Here is a 20,971-nt window from a genome sequence, read left to right as displayed (position 1 = left end):
TTAGTTATCTATAATAAAATGTTATTTTACCGTATGTGACAAAATACATGTGAGAATCATGAAATGCTAATGCTGAAAAGTACAATACAGGGTAAAAGATGTGCACAGTGCAAGTGCATTTTCCCGATATCTACTGTCCTCTTTGAGGCATCCTATTGCTGTTTCTGAGTAAGTCTAAGCATAAGATACGCATATAAGCACAGCTATATGCTACAACTGTCTTGAAGAGCTAAGAATTGATGTGTGTTACATCCCTGAGGGCTAAACACAACACTGATTAACATCTGCAGATGATTAACAACTCCAGATTAACAACTGCAGAAATATTGGCAACCCCCAAGAAAGTGAACAAAAACATTAATGTAATATAGATAATGCATACAATTACAATTCTAATTTTCCTCAAATGTTGGTAGAAATTGCAAGCTATTCATTTAATAAGAAATATTCATGTAAAAGTGTTGTTTTATCTTTGGAGTAGTTTATTCTGTCAAACACATATGTGCCAAAATTGTTGGCACTTTTGAAGAATACTATAAATAAAAACAAATGAATTTGCATATAGCGCAAAATGTTTCTTGATATTACTTTTAGTATCTAGTAACTTTATTGTTGTCTATGACCATGTCTTCTTTCCCTGGGATATAAGTATAAGTAACACAAGTAAAATCCTTCCATCAACATGGGTAAAGTCAAAGGGCATTCAACTCAAATGAGGAAAAAAGGCTGTTGGGCTGCATAGATTGGGGAATGGCTACAAAAAAAAATTGTAGTTAGTTGAAATTACCAGTAAGCACAACCAGAACCATAGGAATTTGGTATAAGTTTGAAAAGCATGGAACTATTGAAAATTTCCAAGGAAGGGGAGCCATCTGCATATCACCTCCATGCACAATGAGGAGGGTGCCTCTATTTTCCTATCTTGTTGTTACTTATTTAAAAAGTTGAGGTAGACGTAGAAGAGGAGTTTAAGACTGCTCCACTTCTACAATATCTATTATAAACAAAGATTTTTTTTAAACAATGGAGGGAACATTAGCTCTCTCGTTGCATTAAACAGGTTATAACAGGACCCAGTCAGTTGTTAGAAATGTTCCTTAATGTATGTTCAGACATGGTTTTATGTAGCCTTTTGTATCTGTGTGGGGAAAAATAGCTCATATCAAACAATACTGCTAATAACTCAATAGTAAGCATAAGTTTCAGTGAACCAGTAAGTACCTTGTGAGAAATAAGCAAATCACTTAAAAACACAGGAAGATAGTACTATATTAAGATAAATTTACTGCAGTGTATCAGACCAAAAGCATGTTGTATTGTGATGGTCAAAGGGAGCCTGATTATGTGATATAAAAGGGCATTAATTAAATGACGCCTCTATTTCTATGGGAAATTACTTATTATTTATTATAGCATAGTTGTAATCTTATGGCATAGAAACAGCTAGGGAATATAAACTATACCAAATAATTGAGTAGGCCGCCTGTCACATTTTTAGTTGCAACACTCTGCCCTCTAGTGGCTGAATTATGTATCCCCCAGAGCTATAATATTTCCACATCTTATTACTGTACTTCTACGGAGCCCCGGAAGGAACATGGAGGGAGAAAAAAAACATGCACTTTTGTGGGATCTCGCAATACTTATCCATTGCTATTAATAACTGCGCTGTGTCCGTTTAGACTACAAAAGATGAAATGTATTTCTGAACTAAGTATCAAGTAAGTGATACAGACATGTCCTGTACAGCGTGCTTTAAGCATTAAACTTTGGGGGACAATGCGTATACCATGTAACTTTCATGTTATGTTCATGTGTTTTTATACGTATTCATTAATAATTGCACTGTGCCCATTCACCGCCAGTGGCTGTAAGCAAGACAGCTACTGTAAGCTACCTATTGATCATGAAGTGCACACACAAACATGAAATATTAATAATTACAATTCACCCGTAAAGAAATCTGAAAACCAAATGAGTGTTGCTTTTTTGTTGAAAGATATTTGTCGGAAAACTGAAAAAGCTTACTTTACCGCGGTGCCAGACCTTAAGGTTTAAACCCGAACTCACTTTATTAATAATGGGTAAGTAATAGTATACGGCGATCTCGCGAAAACGCATACGGTTTTGCGGGATCTCGTTAAAAGTCCATGTCACCTTTGCAAGATCTCGCAAAAGTGCATCCAAACTTTAAAAACAGCACATGTGGTATTACACTTACTGTACAACGCAGTAGTAGTTATAACTGATGAGCCTGAATCAAGGATCGAAATAGGGCATGTAAACTCTCTTGTAATGGCTGTATTCATGTTTAACCAATACAGGAATCAGAGGCCAGGGGCAGCAGTCCCTATAGGCATAAACAGACAGGTGTGGATATGCATTTGAGTCACGACAGTATCTGACATCTACAAAAAAATAAATAAATCTTGTCTAATATGTAACAATAAAATGATTGAAGCATTATAGATTATATAAATCATTCAATAAATCAACAAATAGACACATTAAAACAAGCAATTATCTTGTGAACAAATACCCGCAATATTAAGTAGTGTGACGTAACACTGTGATGTTATTAATAATAATTATTATTGTTGTTCTTGTTGTTGTCATTGTTATTGATGTTAATAATTATTTAGTACTTTTTTGCCTTATACTTGTCTATTACACTTTAACAAATCTGATGTTTGAACCACATTAAATACAGAAAATTCTACTTGGTTTTGTTTTCAACTCATTCATGTATTATTATGATTGTAAATGGAGTTATAACAATAAAATCCATTGTTAATAGAAAAAAATCCTTAATGAAAAAAATTTTGTCCAACATGCTGTTAGGGTCAGCACTCCTGTCCCTGCCTTTCATGGCTCCTCTCTGTTTGGCCAGCAGATGTCGCTGGCCATCCTGTTCTCCCCATTGTGTTTCTGGTGCTTCCCAGGCTGCCGCATGGCTCAATGAGCTGAGTGTGTGGCTCTTATATACCTCTCAATTGTGTGTTCAAATCCTGCCTCCTCTGTTTTTGTCTTTAGTAGATTTTGTTCCTTAGTGTTTCATTTGTATCAGTTTTTCTAGTTTCTGTGATTTTGTGGTTTGTGCACGCCTTGGTTTTGTTTTACCTGCCTTCATTATTTTCCCAGTGTTAGATCTGTTTCCTTGTTTTTCTGTCAGTTTCTTAGTTTCCCTGTTGATCTCATACAGTAGTTATTTGATTTAATTGTTCATTTCACTTGTTGCCTGTTTTGCCAGCCTTTGTTAATTGTTCTCACCTGTCCTGCGTTATCTTGTTAGCCTTCTGTATTTAAGTTCCTGATCTTGCTCTGTTCCTAGAGGGAGTCCTTTGGCAGTGTTTTTGCTGAAGGTGGTGTCACTATTTTTGATTCCCTGCCTGTTCTCTGTGTAGCTAGTTTCCCTTTGTAGATTATTCTGTTCTGTTAGTTACTTTGTACCTCTTTTTTAGTTTTGACCTCTCGTGGTCTTTCTGTATTTGTAGTATTCCCAGTGTTTTCTGTTCCTGTAATAAAACCCTGTGTTCCTGTGGAGCTGCCAGTGGATCACCCACATCTTTCCTGCCTGCATCACGCTGTGCCACCGTGACAGAAACTCCTGAGTTCGTGACACATGCTGAGTATAACACGCTACTTCGTTGCGGTGCACATAAACGTACAATATTAAAGAAAAGCAGTGCTATCCACTGAGACACCGTGCCATGACTTAAACATCACATCTATTAATAATAATTGATACTTTATTGATTGCCATGGGGAAATTGTCTTTACACCTCCCTCTAGTTTGTAGGGTAAGTTGTCTGTGAAGGGCAGCCACCTGTAGCGGCACCCAGAGAGCTAGAGGTTAAGGGCCTTGTTCAAGGACCCACAGATGTGCTGAGGCTGGGTTTGACCCAGCAACCTTCTGATTACAGGCACACAGGTTTAGCCCACTGAGCTACACACTGCTCCGCTCTTACTTGTATTATAAAAATGATGAATTTTAAGTATTTTCTTTGAGAGTCAAAAGGATTTTCTGCTGAGATTATTATTCCGTAATAAATGCAAGTTATTTACTGCTGACCTGACAATATGCAATTATTTGTTTACAGCAAATGGCAACACTACCACTTCCGATTCATATAGAGGAGAAATGTACATCTCCTAAAAAAGTCAGTGCAAGAAGGGTTGTATACTCAGATGTACTGTCAGAGAAAAAGCTTTGACAATGACTTGTCCCTTAGACCATTAACCACCACAATTGTAATAAATATGCAATTTTGAAAATTGCTCTCAAAATTGCATTGCTAATGATTGCTACATTGTACATTTATCACAGTCTGGACCTCTTCATATTAACTTATATAATAGAAAACAGCGGGGCATAGCTCAAGGCCAGCCAGTACCCAGCACCCATGGAGTTACTGCTTAGGGGCCTTGCTCAAGACCCAACTGCAGCATCACTCCACTGGCCCTGGGGTTTGGTCCAGCCACCTTCTCAGCCTTAACCCAGAGAGCCACACATTGCTTCTAATATGTCACATGCCGTCTTATCTTTTGAACTCTGATAATCCATTCAGTGTCTGTCATTTCCTTAAGCTTAAGTCATGTAAACTGTATAATATATTAAAATATATTTGAAAATCACATTATTGTGCTTTGGAAATATTTTTAAAAAATGCTTATCACCTTGACTTAGTGCCATATTCCACATAGCTTAAGTAGTACTCATTAGTACTCATCGTTAGTGTTCTGCATTTAGATTGAGTATACTGAATCATAGCCGCAATTTACCGTATTTTTTAAATTGTTTTCAATATTTTGCCTAATCCACTGCATAAAAGCCATTTGATGGCCAATCATACTTTTGAACACTAGATGGCAATCCTCACATTAGCCATTTCCTTTACTTTAATGCGATGTGTTTTCCATACACTACCAGTCAAAAGTTTGCTTTCAAATAGTATGTTTACCATTTGAATACCTATATTATCAAGAAAATTACATATCTTTGATTCATCAAAGGACTTCCTTCACAGTTATAACAGCAGAGAAAATTCAAGGCATTCTTTTCTACAAGGGACATTAAACACTGCTCATACCATGAAACAGTTAACTACTGCATATAAAGTTAAATGACAGCATAAAATTTGACTATGTGATCACCAAACAACCAGCTAATAGGATGTCAGACATACACTGTTACATACTCTTTCCATGTTATAAAGATAACTTGTTTTATGTGACATATAATCATTTATAGTTGTTCACTCAACTTTCCAATGCTTAACAAGAATATAAAGTCTGCAGTTTATGAAATTAATGGAAAAGTGGCAAAAACCTGTGGTGTGCAAAAACATTTGACTGGCAGTGTACATCAGAACAAATCTGGAAGAAATATTAAAAACTGATCATTTGCGTCCTCTGACTTTTATCCTTTACCTCAGAGGCCTCAGAATTAAATTACTGGCTAATTACCTACTGCCCTCATAGAATATTTACATCCACATTGTCCACTTAGAATATTGTAGGACTCTGCAGAAGTCCATACTTTTAGGGTTCCTCTTCCCCCATCCACAGACAGACAGTTTTGGCTGCATACTGAACAGCAGTGCATTCTTTGTGGCTCGTACCTGAGTACTGCAACAGTACAGCTGTCATGCGTCAGTATTTGTCATGCTTCATTTGTGTCTGTCACAATTTGTGGCAGCTCATCCCTGTTTTGGCTTATATTTAGGACCGTATTCTTTTCCAGTTCGGTATTTGGCTAAGGGAGAAACAATGAGTTTACGATATTACACGTATCCCCTTCCCTATACTAGGTTCCATTAGCTCAGTAACCAGACTCCCACCAAGTCTTTGATGGAGGCCTATTATGTATTCTAACTCAACATCTGCAGCCAGCCAAAACTTGACTCTGAATTTGCCTGGATTGCTTATCAATTACTGGGCAAATCAGCAATGTGCTTCAGTTAGGAATAGCTGTTCATCCACAGTTTGGTTTCATATAGGTTTGAAGCATGTGTATTGGGTCCAGATCTCAGTTGCCCATATAGCTTTGTGTGACCATATGTGCCTATTCTCATTTTGCTTTCTATATCAAAGCATAAGTACTTCATTCAGTCTATTGACATCTTTAACAAAAGTCCCCACTGGATCAGCAGGCCTCCCAGATCAAGTGTGTTTACACCCATTCTTGCACAAAATAAACAAAAACTGCAATCGCAGTCATGGATGCAATGTATTGCATTGCTGTCTTGTTGGATCTGAGCCTCTACTTCAGTGCATCTATGAATATCCCATTTACATTTAAACAACAATATCTGTGGCTTGCACTTCTATTTGTGATGGCTTTCATCAGATCGGTTTCTTGGTATCTCCTTAGAGGGCAAAGACAGACCTGCTGCTGATCTATGAACTACTGTAAGAGGTTGCAGGTCAATACTGTTTCTTTTGATTCATACTGTACCAGGATTACAAAGGATTATATAGAAAATTATATGAATTAAATCATAATGAGACATAATGACACTTTTCAAAGAATGAAGAGTGTATATCTTAGTTGTGCTTATTGCAACATTCCGTTTAAGCAGACATTGGTGAGAGATGGTTAGTGAGAAACAAAGACAGATCAGCTTGATGGAAGAAAACAAAAAATGCATCTGTGTGATTCTATTCCTGGTGTATCTGATGGCTATTGTTGTTGTGTCAGCAATATTCCCTGTTCATTTATCTTGTTTTATACCAACGTCTCCTCCGGTGTTTTGTGATTCCTATTTCCCCGAAATTGAAACTGGACAGCTTTAAGGGACACGCAAGAGGCGTCTAGGTACAGAGCAGCTAAACCCGCCCAGTCGTGATTTGCGGTACAAGGGAAGTATACGAGTTGTTTCATAGTCTCCGGTATTTTGTACTTAAAACAAACTGGCATGATGAAAACTTAAAACTGCGATCTCCCTAAGTGCAATGGGCAGTGCGTCTCATCAATCGCTTCTGTTTGTTATAGAAGAACAAGCCGACTGACCACGACGCCAGCAGTGAAATGAACTGTATTCCTTGAAAATATTTCAGCTGCAATATATTTAGGACTAATATAACAAATTTAAAAATTGGCGTTGTCTTTGACTTGAAAAAACGCATTTTTTTCCAGCATGGAAGTTGCGCTGTAGATCACAAGTGACTTGATTCGCGACAGCAACGTTATTGCTCGTAGTCTAATTCCAACACAATAGTTCTGAAGTTTACAATATTTATAAATATCCTAAAACGAACGGCATGTTAATTCTTTGGGCAATGGTGCTGAATATGCCTGAGATTAATTTCAATTTAGCTTTGCTCTAGAAATATATATTTTCCTCCTCAGTCGGTTTTTTATCCCCCGTGGAAAGCATGGACTTTGGAAATCTACGGATTATTTTTATTGCTGCGGTTGGGATTTTCATCTATCTCCGAGATACTGCTGGTTAGTATTATATCACTATAAGCTATCTGTCTATTTTTTATCATGGATTAACTCTTAACAACAAATGGAGGGTTTGTAGTTAAGAGTCAATTTATTAAAACGCTGCTTTAAAAAGTATATAAATTAAAACATGATAATTCATTTAATTTGAACGATTTTCATGAATGTTGAGAAAACCTGCAACATTAGCCTAATTTTGGTTTAATTCGACTTCGCGTAGAATTGCTGTTATAACTCCTGCAAACAAATTAGCAAATGTAAGATCAATACAAACATTGCAGTTGCGCATTAAAATAAATACATATTCTTTAGAGGTAATTTACGTCATGATACTGTCTACTAACTACCATTTTAAAATACGTTTCCATCGTCATAAATCCAAAGATCGTGATATTCCGTATCATAACATACGCACACTGTTTTCCTTAGTTTTGATTATCATGTCATTGTAAATATTATAATATTTGCAACACTAAAGATGCTTCCACATTGAAATGCTGTATTACCTAGTAGTACCAGTTGCAGCATCATTGTGTAGAGTTGTACATATACCTGTACATCAATATAGCTTTATATGCATATAAGGACGCCGTTTAGTATATTTAATTCCTGTTCTCTTGTTGAGATTAATGCTGGGGTCCACAAGGTAACGTCCCATTTTTAGACCAAATATAAAGTCAGTAAATGCTGCTCTGAACCATCTCTTGCGTGAACAGTTTGTTTTGCTTTAAATAAGAGAAAGTGGACATGTCACAATAAATCCGTTGTGGAAAACATGATTGTCAATTGAATATGCTCTTCTTCCATTGACTGCATACAGCAAAAAACAGTAATGTCTCAAAGGCATTAGTTTTCTGTTTCATTGGTAAATACACATATTTACCTGCTTTTGTATATCGTTTTGCACTTCTTATACCAGAAATACTCTTACAAGAGACAAGCTGTAAAAAGACAAACTACATAAACCTTAAAACACTGTTTTATAATGTGTTGTATAAAACAATGTTTCTCAAATGAGTCCTCGCCGAGCCCCAGACGGTCCACATTGTTGCTCTCCCAGCTTCCTGCCTGACAGTCCATGGTTTTGCTCCCTGGAGGCAGCAAAAACGAGGACTGTCTTGGGGTCCTAGAAGACCAAGTTGAGAATCACTGGTATAAAAGGCATTAATTCAATTGCCTACAGTTAAATTCAACATGTAGTGTAAGAGTAAGAGGAAACAGAACGTGCAGTGTAGAGCCCTAAGATCCAATGGCAGTTATATAATATTAGGAAGTGGGGATGCTGTAAATTCAAAATATAACACACATATATTCATAAAAGCTAGGTTTATATTTAAGATTAGAAATGTACTCCTTTGGTTTTGGTTCAGAGAAAGAATGTGAATTGTTGATTGGTATTTTTAATTAATGAATCTAACATGTAATTATTTCATAGAGGTCTGTATATTTTGGTCCCAGAATGATGAATACTCCCTTGAATGTCTTATACAGTCCCCTCCAAAAGTATTGGAACAGTGAGGCTAATTCCTCTATTTTTGCTGTACGCGGAAAACATTTGGGTTTGACATCAAAAGATGAGACAAGAGATCAGTAATTCAGCTTTTATTTTCAGGTTTTTACATCTAGATCTGTTAAACGACTTTATCCTTGTTTGTAATGGAACACCGAATTTTTAGGTGAGGAAAAGTATTGTAGATAGATTAAAGTGAACAATACTTAATATTTAGCTGCAAATCCTTTCCTTGCAAAAAATTGCATCAAGTCGGTGACCTACTGACATCACCAAACGTTTGCATTCTTCATTTGTGATGCTTTTCCAGGCTTTCGCAGCCTCTTTGAGTTTTTTTTTTTTTTTTGGGGGGGGGGAGGGGGGGTTTCTCCCTTCAGTCCAATTTGAAAACAATTTTCAAGGGTTTAGGTCTGGAGATTGACTCCTTGGTTGTTCTGGCAGTGTGTTTTAGGCTGTTGTCTTGCTGCATGACGAAGGATCTCCCAATCAGTTTGGTTGCATCTCTCTTTAAATTGGCAGACAGAATGTTTCTGTACACTTCTGAGTTCATTTTGCTGCTGGCCTCATGTGATACATCATCAGTCCCAGAAGAATCCATGCAAGCCCAAGCCATGACATTACCGTGTTTCACAGAAGAGCTTGTGTGTTTGGGATCATGAGAAGATCCTTTCTTTCTCCACGTTTTAGCATTTTTATCACTTTGGTAAAAGTTAATATTTGTCTCATCAGTCCATAAAACTTTGTCCCAGAATGCTTGAGTCTTGTCTCCGTACCTTTTGGCAAATTCCAGTCTGGCCTTCCTATTCTTAATGCTAGTATGTCATTTGCATCTTCTAGTGCAGCCTCTGTACTCTTGTTCCTGAAGTCTTCTGTTAATGGTGGATTGTGTTACCTTCACTCCTGCCCTCTGCAGGCTGTCGGTGATGTCTCTGACAGTTGTTTTAGGGGTTTTCTTTACAGTTTTCACAATGTTTCTGTCATCCACTGCTGATGTTTTCCTTCGTGTGCCGGTTTGACGTCTGTTACCCAGTACACTAGTGATTTCTTTCCCCTTTGGGACATTCCAAATAGTTGTAGAGGCTATGCTCAATGTCCGTGCAATGGCTCTGATGGATTTTCCACCTCCTCCCACCTTCAAAATTGTTTGCTTTTCTTCCATAGACAGCTCTCTGGTCTTCATGTTGGTTACACCTTTTTAACTATGAATGCAGTCTGCACAGGGAAAACCCAAAGCTGAAACTGACAGTAGACATTTTGCGCTATTAATTGTTTGAAGAGTCAGTATAATTGGACACACCTGTGCAACATAAAACACCTGTCAGTCACATTTTCCGATAATTTTGCTCACTTGAAAAATGGTTGGGTTCAAACAAAAGGTGTTATCTTCTAAGTTGTTTAACATAGTTAGATGTAAGTACCTGAAAGTAAATGCTGAATTACTGATCTCTTGTCTCATATTCATCTTTTGATTTGAGACCCCAATGTTTTCAGTGTAGAGCAAAAATAAAGGAACTAGCTTCACCGATCCAGTACTTTTGGAGGGGACTGTATATCCAGACCCTTCAGGCCAAATCACACTCTGTACTAATTATTGTATATTGAATTTTATGGCAAATGGCAAAGGGATAAGCAGAAGAAATTGCAGGCAATGTCAGCTCAGTTAGAAATGTGTCATTCTGTCTATTAGAAATGACAAAAGTAGGCCTAAATAATAAAGAACTTTGGTAGTTGGAAAAGTTCATGAACTTAAAAACTGAACATAATATATTCAATTATAATTGAATACCTATATATATTCATTTATTAATACCAATAAGTATGAGATAATGTCCTCTACCTAGCCTTAGTATGCTCTTTAAGCCATTTTTGTTTATACTAATGATATTCCTCATATTTTTCAGGAAAATGCTATTATCATGGGTCCATGTTGGAGGTAAGAACATTTTTTTCCTGATAATTTTACTCAGGTTTTAAGCCTTCAGATTCAATTGTCATAAATAATGTACCACAGAGTAGCTGATGATTCTGTGCTCTGTCGGTATTGACCATTAGACATATCATTTGCATCAAGTATCTGTGGGTAGATGCCCTTCATAAATAATGCAGCTCTGCAGAATTTTCCAAATTTTAATGGGTAGATTGAAGAGAACAGGACGGGGATGTGTTTTATTGTTTAATAGGCTTATAGGCTGGGATTGGGTCTTCATAGGAGCCTTGGTGCTCTAAGGAGCCCCTGCTGAATGTCTTTCCTACAGATTTGTAATAATGTATGAATGATTTAGAGATATTCTGTTCAAGTAACCGTCCGAGCATTTTGCAGTCCATGGATCAACACTCCGTCAGATTTTCTGTGATGTTCTGGTGTGTAATTGATTTCTCAGACTTTGATAAATTTAAATGCAAACAAAACCAGAGGTTGTATAGATAGAAGATGTTGGTGTTTCAGACCAGTAAGTCAATATAACCATGTCTACCATTGATTTTCTCAAACTTAAACTTACATCATATGGAGCTATGTCATACGGTCATTCACATAAAAACTCCAAGACTAAAAAAAAAAAAACAAGGATAGAGCAATGCACCACAGGGCTTTGTCCATCGAAGTCTACAGTACATTTCCATTTAATTGTCTATGAGAGAGCTGAATGTTAGCTATCAGAACCTTTCAGGAATGCACCAGCAAAGTGGATTTTGTGGCCCTTCACCCTCGTCCTTTGCACTTTTGTAGAAAAGCCATGAAGGGTTCCATACTGAACGAGTATTACTGATGAGATTCCATTCAGCAGTGAAAGGTTACTCAATACTTCGAAGGGAGTTCATCATATACATTACCAGTGTGAGAGTAGCATGCATTATCCTTCATTTTCATGAAGTAAAAAACACATTTGAATATAATGTATTATTTATGTGGATCCACTGTGCCCAGTTCACACAATTTCCTTATATTTGGTGGACTGATGGAGGGAAAAATTTAATGGCTGCAGATGTGTTATTTGGCAGCCACCATAAATCCACATACTTTTATCCGCTTTATCTACAGCAGCAATTTCACAAATGGGGTAAACTGATTTTAAATAAAAACTGATGAATGTGACTTTTTAAGTCATCAGTGGGGAGATTGTTTAAATTGCTTTGTTTAAACATAAATAGTTCCTCTACCTTGTTTTTCTACTTGTTTTTTTTAAACTAAGAAAAGTTTTGCTTCTCGTATTAATATAAGAAAATGGACTTTTTTTATCTTTGTCACATTTCATTTTTAATATACACTTAACAAAACAGTAACAAAACAATTAGTTCTCAGATACTCCAGGCTGGGTTTCCTGTGTATACTCTAGTTTTCTCTTCTGGTCCAAAGAAATGCAGATTGAAGTTCCTAATTTGCTCCTAATTATGATGTGATTGTGAGTGTGTGCATGTGTGTAATATCTAAGGCAGTTCTCTGCTTGGTGCGCTATGCTGCGTTGGGTAGGCTCCTGCCCCCCCCCCCCCCCCCCCCCAACACCTTTTAAATGATGGATGGATATGCCACATATATTTAATACTCTGGTTTTCATCTGTGTGTCCTTATGATGTTGTAAGGTCCATTAACGAAGGGGAACTTTTTGCACTGTGCATGGTAGGCTAGACGCCTCAGCTGACAATCTTTGAAGGTGTCATTTCTGTAGAAGAAAGGAATGCTGCCATCAGTCCACATCATTTACACATCTGTAGGGAAAGCATGACAGGCTGCATACCAGACATCCCTTCAGCTGTCACCTGGCATTGTCACAAAATATTGTCATTCGGTGCTGACATATGAAACAGCAGCTCCAGTTATTTCTCATATGATTCACAACATAGAAATCACCTTATATAAATTTTGGATATACTATATTGAAGTTTAATGGAAGCATCTTCCTCATTAATTAAATGAGAATCAGCTGAAAGCCACCAATTTATTATAATAATTTGTTGAAAAAATTAGCTTAGATGAGATGCTAGATTAACCTAAGCAGTTAATAAAGAAATGTAGATGACATTTAATGCATCAGATCAGCCCTATACATGTACACCATACGACCAAAAGTATGTGGACCCTTAAATTAATTTGAATAATTGGCTAATTAAATCATACCTATTGCAGATACAGGTGTATAATTAAGCACAGTCAAGCAATTTGCTAGCAGAATGGGTGGTCAGAGGAGTTTACTGACTTTCAACTTGGTACCATCATTGGATGTGCTCTTTCTATCAAATCAGTTCGCCAAAATTTGGTCCTGTTACAGCTGCTCTGGTGAACTGCAGTCGAGGTCATTGTGAAGTGGTATCATCTGGCAGCTAGTTCAGATGCTCAAAGAAAGGGACCTGATCTTGCATCACCAATAACCAGTTTGGGCTTTGTTACCCGATAAAGATGGATTTCTGTGAATAACGAATGTTGTAGGTAAAGAACAAGTGACATTTGCAAATGTTTCCCAAATGGCGTCATTATTCCAAATTTAATAAAGCAGCTTTAAGTAGTTTCTTTGTTGGCTCCTCCCCAGTCTTCACGTGGGAAAAGCACAGACTGCTGACAACAGCAACATCAATCCACATACTGTATTTAAATGGAGAAATATGTTTTGTGACATCACTAATTGTCACACCAGACATATGCAAATGTAAAAACTAATTGGAGAATGAAAACACACAAAATTAACAGCAATACTAATTAACCTATTTGTCAAATATATACAAATGGATTCAAAATGTAACGACAAGCAGCCATAGGAAAAGGATGGATGCTTCTCAAAAGAAGCCTTGAAACAACTTTGGTAGTGACCAAAAATACATTTTAGTAATAATTACTGCAGTGTTGTGCAGCATAGCACACGCAGCAATAACAACATCTCAACATTTAGGGGGAAATTCTTAGAGCTCCCACAGACTTGTTCAGGCACCAGAATCACAACTTCCACACGCCCATAGTGCACTCTACAGCAGTGTGTCTTCTTTGGTATGTGGTGTTATACTGTACCTGTTCTCAGCCACGGTTTGGGGATTCACACTGCAGTCAGCAGGTATTTGCTAAGAGGATGCCTGATGTCTCCCAATAACCATCCACCAGCAAACACACGCTACTTTGTCATCTGAAATACTCCTAAACTGGATTTGAGCATCATCTGCCCTCCTAGCCCACTTGGCCACAATGTCTGTAAAAAGTCCTTGATGGTTGCATATCATGTAGACATTTAGGCCTAGTGGTGAAACCCTTTTCGACAGGTGCAGATGGGATTCAAGAGACTGTGAGTATGAATAGTATGTCTCCAATGGCATTAAAACAATTTTAGTATCATGCAAGGCATCCCATCCTGCTGGAATTTGGTGCAATACAAATGTGATCAATCTATGCACACATTTGGACACAGCAGCCTTGCTGAGACCATGGGGATCACTGACAATCTGCAGGAATCCACTGGTAGCGTGGAAACAGAAAGTTGTCAGAGGCTGCACAATGGACTAAGGGCAAAATTCTGGCATGTTCCTGTATTCAATTTATCCAGCAACAGACTTAGGAGACTCATTATTTCACCCCAGGCCAGCCTGAATTTCTCTATGAATTGTTTATTACTGAGATTGTCTGAGGGTTTCTTGTCTGCCCGCAAAACAGCATTTAGACAAGCAGCTTGGCTTCTTGGATGGCGCTGTCTCAAGCACTGTCTCCAGTCAGTTACACAATTCCCTGTCATTGCTGGTCGTAAGGGGTGATTCACCTTCCACATGAAAGGATATGACTGCATACATAGCAAGTTTCACTATGTAGTGTTCAGATTGACCACATTTACTTTCTAGATGGTAGATACGTATGATGACCTTGTGTACTGTATGTAATAGTAAGTGAAGTATACTTTATAATTGCATGATTGTAAGAGAAAAAATGTGTAAACATTTTAGCCTATTCTAACAATATGCATTTGGTTTATGTCGGCCCTCTATGTCCTTTTCCATGGGCATATATTCATTGTCTTGCATATGCGTATTTAACTGTATGTGTGAGTCTGCAGTAGCTTTTCTTGTGAGTGTCGGTGGGTTGTCACATGGATAGGGTTGTGACTGGGTTACTTATATGACTGTATGAAGTGCTTTTGCCCCACGTAGGCAAAATGACAGTTAAAGTATTTATTCTGTAGGTGACACTTCAAATGTGCCATTCTTTCACTCTGAATAATAGTGACATTCACAGAGTTTTCAAGCAGGTGCTGAAATAGGGGCACATGGTCAAACGGGACTTTTTGCCGGCAAGTAAATTTTCATGAGTGGGGGGGGGGGGGAGGTTGGTTATGTATAATTCATATTGAAATATTGAAATATAAAGTTGTATTGTTACAGCTGCACCTACACTACGTATATGTATTTATGTGAATTTAATTCCGTTTTAATTCCACTTCTTTATATTCAAATATTCAAATTCAAATGGCGATTCTGCACCCTATTTTCAGCCAGTTTTAGGAAGTGAATTTGAATTTCAAGGCCAATCTCAATTCAGTTCTGAATGGTGCATGACCCAGTTACTGTATGTATTCAAATTTTTGTGCAGGTGTTAAGACAATGAGCCCTTTTTGAGCTAAATTTTATCCTAGATTATATCTCTATATTGCAACATTGCCCTAATATAATATCATCGTCATCATCTATATTATTTTAATTATTATTATTATTATTATTATTATTATTATTATTATGTTCTCCAAAAAAAGAGTGTCAATGTGTTGTTGTGATCTATTTATGGTGAAATTTGTGTCCCTGTGAGAAAATGGCAGACAAAAGTTCAAATAAAGTTCGACGTAAAAATGAATGTCCTTGGAATCCGGTGTGTTGTCCTGTTCTCCAGGCCACTACGTGACTTAATGGGCTGAGTGGGGGCTGCTGGTCACACTCCCCTTCATTGTTGAGCGTGCGAGGCTGTCCAGTGGTCAGCCCCAGCCAGGTTTATAATCTGATATTTATTATTCTTGTAGATCTGTGTTAGTCACTTGATGTTTTCATTATGGGTCCTTTTGTTTTGTTGCCTGTTTATGTGTAATGACCTGTCTGTCCATTGATGACCCTCACCTGTGCTTCTGGGTTTGTTAAATGGCCAGACCTGCATTCCCCCGATCATTTCTTTTGCTGTGTGTGTGTGTGTGTGTGTGCGAGCAGGTGTGTGGTGTTTGTGTGTGTGCGCGTGCATGTGTGTGCACCTGCGTGTGTGTGCGTGTGTGTGTGTGTGTGCACCTGCGTGTGTGTGTGTGCAAGCGTGTGTGTGTGTACGTGCGTGCGTGAGTGAGTGCGTACAGTCCCTATGTGTCTTTCCTGCCCATGAGTCTTGGATGTCATTAGTGTTCTGCCCCCCCCCCCCGGCGTCTTTGTTTTCCAGTTGCCCTCTTTGTGTCTGTTATCAATAAAACCCATTTTCCCTGAAGCCTCACCGTACATTCTCTGTCCTTCACCATGACCTGGCGCAACAGGAAATTTCCAGATCAGTGAAGGCTATTACAGCAGCAAAGCATGAACCAGCTTCATATTACTACTCTTGGTTTTGGAATCAACTGTTTGAACAGCTTTTGTTCACATACGTTTATGTACATAGCTCTCGTGGGAACATGTGGGATCTATTTTGCAAACCCACCTATCAAATACAGTGTCATAGTTATCTGCCTAAATCAGCATTTTGTAAGACGTGCAATGATGTAATGTCATTAAAAATGAGGACATTAGGTTAAGGACATTACTAGTAAATACTTTTACATATCTGAAAAGTACATTACACACATAGCCAGAACTGGAATAAATGATGGTGATCTATCTGTCATACTGGTAGGGAAAAAGTGGTAGAACATACTATTGCCAGTATGCTCCGTTTTTACCATGTACCTTTCCCAATTGTGTGAGTGAAAAGATGTATTCATGCCAAGCTCAAAGCAGGTAGAGCTGATCTTAGAAAACCAGCTTACTTTATTGGTAGACCCTTAATTTATTCTTTAACAAAACGAGTAAAACACTAAGACCCTATTCATGATTGCAAGGGCACAGAAGATATACTCTGCCATACAGAGGTACTAAGTTGCGTCACATCCGGACTTCAGCTGCTGACTGTCCTGATCATTTTTATAGGAGATAATAAAGGACAGAATTGGAGTGGAACAAAGTCAGATGAAGAGCACATTCACTCAGCTCACCTGCGCTGCATTCTGAATTATTATATAACTGTGATTTATGTTTGCTTTTACTAGTAAAAATTCCTAGACCCTGCTGCCCAACCCATAAACGTTGTTGTGGCCCTTTCCCCAAACCAACACCCCTCCACGTTCTCTTCCCTTTCGTTGGTGCTTTTGTCCAAAGCAACATGAAAGTGAGGAATACGGAGCCGGGTCAGCCAGTGTCCCTGCAGCATTTGGGGTTCAGGGTGTTGCTCAAGGGCTCTTTGGTGAAATAAATCTGGCAGCCACAGGATTTGAACCAATCTCAGGTACAGAGTCCTAATCAAGTCACACACTATCCCTCCTGGAGCATGTATTATATAAACTGTTTTTGAAATCTGTAAGTAAAGGATAGTGACAGGATGAGGATAGACGAAAGAGTAATTTGGGAAAACAGCGATGAGTTGGTACTCTGTCCTGGGTTATTCCCTGCCTTGCGCCAGTAGCTTCCTGGATATGGCTCTAGCCCCTGCAATCCTGCATAGGACAAGCGGGTGTGGATAATGGATGAATAATTTGGGAAAATGTTGGATACGTAAGCTACTACAGCCATTCTATATTTTGGTGTAGAAAGTAAGTTACCAAATTTATTACTGCAATTTTTACAAGTGGGGTATTTGCATTTAATGATTTCTTCAGTAGTCAATATCAGTTACACTTACCCAAAGGAATAGAAGCCAGTCACTGGATGGCATTTCATTATTTTTAATAAAATGAAGAGTTATTACATCATCACAATGAAGGACAGGCATTCTGCCAATGTCATTATTAGTAGAAAAGCAGGTGCTTGATGTCCTCTTATACACACTTACACGCAATAACCCTAAACCTCCGCTGTGTAATCGAGACTGCAGTGGGAGGAGGAGTTTGACAGGATGCACTGAGCAAGCACTTTGCTGTGCTTTGGGGGGGGGGGCAGAAAGGCTATTCCTTAAAGGTTGCGTCCTAGTAAACTGGAACGAAGGCTCATTACGGTCAAACACGCTTAGATGTAACACATTTAAAGGGGCTATATAAAGACACTTTGAGGTGTGTTTGTGGATGATGTAACCTGAGTAATAAAGGCAAAGTAATGTGGTATTTCTTTCACAAACTTATCTCAGATGCATATTGATGCTCATTCACTCTTTCTTTGTGTTAGTTGTGCATCCATCCGTTTTCTGTACTCGCTTGTCCTATATAGGGTCATGGGGCTCCGCAGTCTGTCCCAGAAACTACAGGTTCAAGGAAGGGAACAGCCCGCGATGGAGCACCAACCCAACACAAGGCACTGAAATCACTCACGCCTATGGATAACTGGAGTACCTGGAAGAAACCCCAGATGACGCGGGGAGATCATGCACACATGCACACATACATTACTAGGGCGGAAACTTGAAAGGTGTGAGGCAGTAGTGCTGACAATTGTGTCACCTCATCGTACATTGTGCTTATTGCTTGAAATTGCACAACACTGGAAGGAAAAAGAGGAAAGGAAACAGGAAAGAACAATATGTTCAATATGTGACTAAGCCGAAGATGAAGGAGAAGAAGAACAAAAAAGAACAAACTGGCAGGAGAAGTTTGTGGCTGGTTACCCAGAAAATCATACTTTTGAGTTTTAAGAAGAATGATAACACTCCATGTTAATACACTGCTAGAATGAAATCCTTAGGCAATAATGCATAACATTCGACTGTCACACTATCTATATCACTTTAAATTTAATTGATTCTTTTGAAGAATGGAAACTGTTGAGTTGGCATTATAAAGTTCTGACATTATATGAATGCCCGAGGCATGTGTATTGTATCTTAATTAATTTGTACAGCATAGTGGGGGGCAGTTTCAAATTTTGTGATGAAATGGCAACGACACCAGTTGCAGCTCGGTGGGAATGAAAACCGTCACCTGCAGCCTCAGTCAGCCCTCCTCCCAAAGAGCATGTTCTCATCAAAAAGATATGGGAGCCTTCTAAGCTTTAAATATCATAGGTGAAACATTTAAAGGAAGCATGAGATAAGTAAGGGCAGCTTGCAGGATAGAAGGATAGAAGGTGAAGTAAAGGGTAAGGATTTGAATTTATGTGTGTGTGTGTGTGTATATATATATATATATATATATATATATATATATATGAAAGGCCCCTTCATTGCTACCTGAGTGCATAAAGGACAGTCTTAAGTTAAATTAGATTTATTACTTTAAGCCTACTTATGTCACAGTTCCTATTCTAATTGAAGTCATAAAACTGTAAGAAGACATATTACACAGAAAGCCCATACTAAATTTACCATTTACACTGTTTTAGATGCAATGTCAGAAATCCTGTTTTATGGTGACTAAACAAGCACACATTGGCTGTGGTCAATGAGAAAAGGACATTCAGACATTTGCTGCATTTGTTGCTGACTGAGATTAACATGCTAGAGGCAGCCGCATGTCCACAGCCTTTTAGTCGTCCTGTTTCGTGCTTCTTGGGAAAAGCTGCAGGCTCACCACGGCCCTCTGCTGGATAAGTGCTTATGGATGAATAGATGAATGGATTAAATTTACAATACTAATTAAATACAGGCAGTTGTGCTGTTATGTGTGTTTCCAAAACACAAATTGGTTCATATGCAATTAGTAAATAGGGGAAAGATGTCCATATAATTCAAATCTTTCACTGGCTTATACAATGCCTTCAGAATGCATTTAGACTGCTTAATATTTTGTGATATAACTGCTGTACTCTAAAATGGATTGAATTCATTTTTATCATAAACTTTCACACAATAAAACATGATCAACAAACAAAAGCAGATTTATACATATGTTTTGAATAAATTACAAAATAAACTCTCTCCTCTAATAAACTAAACCAAGCAAGAAGAATTAACAAATTAAATAAATGATGCTGAAAGGAAAATAAACAAGCAAATAAATAGAACATACATAAAATAACTAAAAATTTAAGAATTATAAGAAAGTATCTAAATATATTATTTACTATATAGTGATAATATACTATATATAGCACTATATTACTATAGTACTACATATATAGTATATTATCTACTATATAGTAGATAGTATATTATATTATTAAATATAATATTCATGAAAGTGCTCAAAGAGCATACTTCTAATCCAGCAGCACTAATCCAGCATATTTTTAATCCAGCTAATTCTAGGACATAGGACATAAAGGATTCCATTGATCATTCTTGAGATGCCTATAAGGCCCAATAGTTGACACCATGAGATCAAATGAATTACTTGTAGGCTGCTGAGACAGGGCTGTGTTGAGGCACAGATCTGAGGAAGGGTACCAAAAATCTTCTGTGAGTTTTAAGTTTCCAAAGGACACAGTGGCTTCCACCATTCTTCAGTGAAAGAAGTTTGGAACCATCGAGAGTCTTCTTCCATTTGGCTACCCAACCAAAGAGCGCAAAAAAGGGTAAATGGGCTTTAGTCAGGGAGGGAACTGAAAACCTGAAGATCACTCTGATTGAACTCCAGAAGTTTTCTATGGAGATGGAAGAATAGGCCAGAAGGATAAGCACTCCACCAATCAGGACCTTTTGGTAGGGTGAGTAGGCGAAAGCCATTCTTCGGTAAAAGGCACAAAAGGCACCTAAAGTTCTTTGAAAAAAAAAGATTCTATGGTCTGATAAAAACCTTGAGTGAACTCTTTGGCTTTAATGCAAGTGTAACATCTGGAGGATGCAGGCTCTGTTTGGCGAAGCACAGCAGTGACAACATGGTGCTGTGGGGGCTTCTTCAGCAGCAGCTGGGAGGGTAGCCAGGATCAAGAGAAAAATGAAGGAGCCCAAGTATAAAGAGATTCCT

General features: G+C 38.0%; 1 protein-coding gene across 1 annotated transcript in view; it reads left to right on the top strand.

Moving 5' to 3' along the window:
- The first annotated feature begins 6,866 nt into the window (after positions 1-6,866).
- LOC111833442 (extracellular matrix organizing protein FRAS1-like) overlaps positions 6,867-20,971 on the top strand; it is a 120,027-nt gene continuing 105,922 nt past the window's right edge. The window contains exons 1-2 of the mRNA XM_023791713.2: positions 6,867-7,450; positions 10,862-10,893. Coding sequence (XP_023647481.2) covers positions 7,378-7,450; positions 10,862-10,893 — 105 coding nt within the window. The 5' untranslated portion in view covers positions 6,867-7,377. The remainder of the gene's footprint in view (positions 7,451-10,861; positions 10,894-20,971) is intronic.

Source organism: Paramormyrops kingsleyae, chromosome 7, assembly GCF_048594095.1.
Source record: "Paramormyrops kingsleyae isolate MSU_618 chromosome 7, PKINGS_0.4, whole genome shotgun sequence".
Lineage (NCBI taxonomy): Eukaryota > Metazoa > Chordata > Actinopteri > Osteoglossiformes > Mormyridae > Paramormyrops > Paramormyrops kingsleyae.
This window is presented reverse-complemented; position numbering and strand designations above follow the sequence as displayed.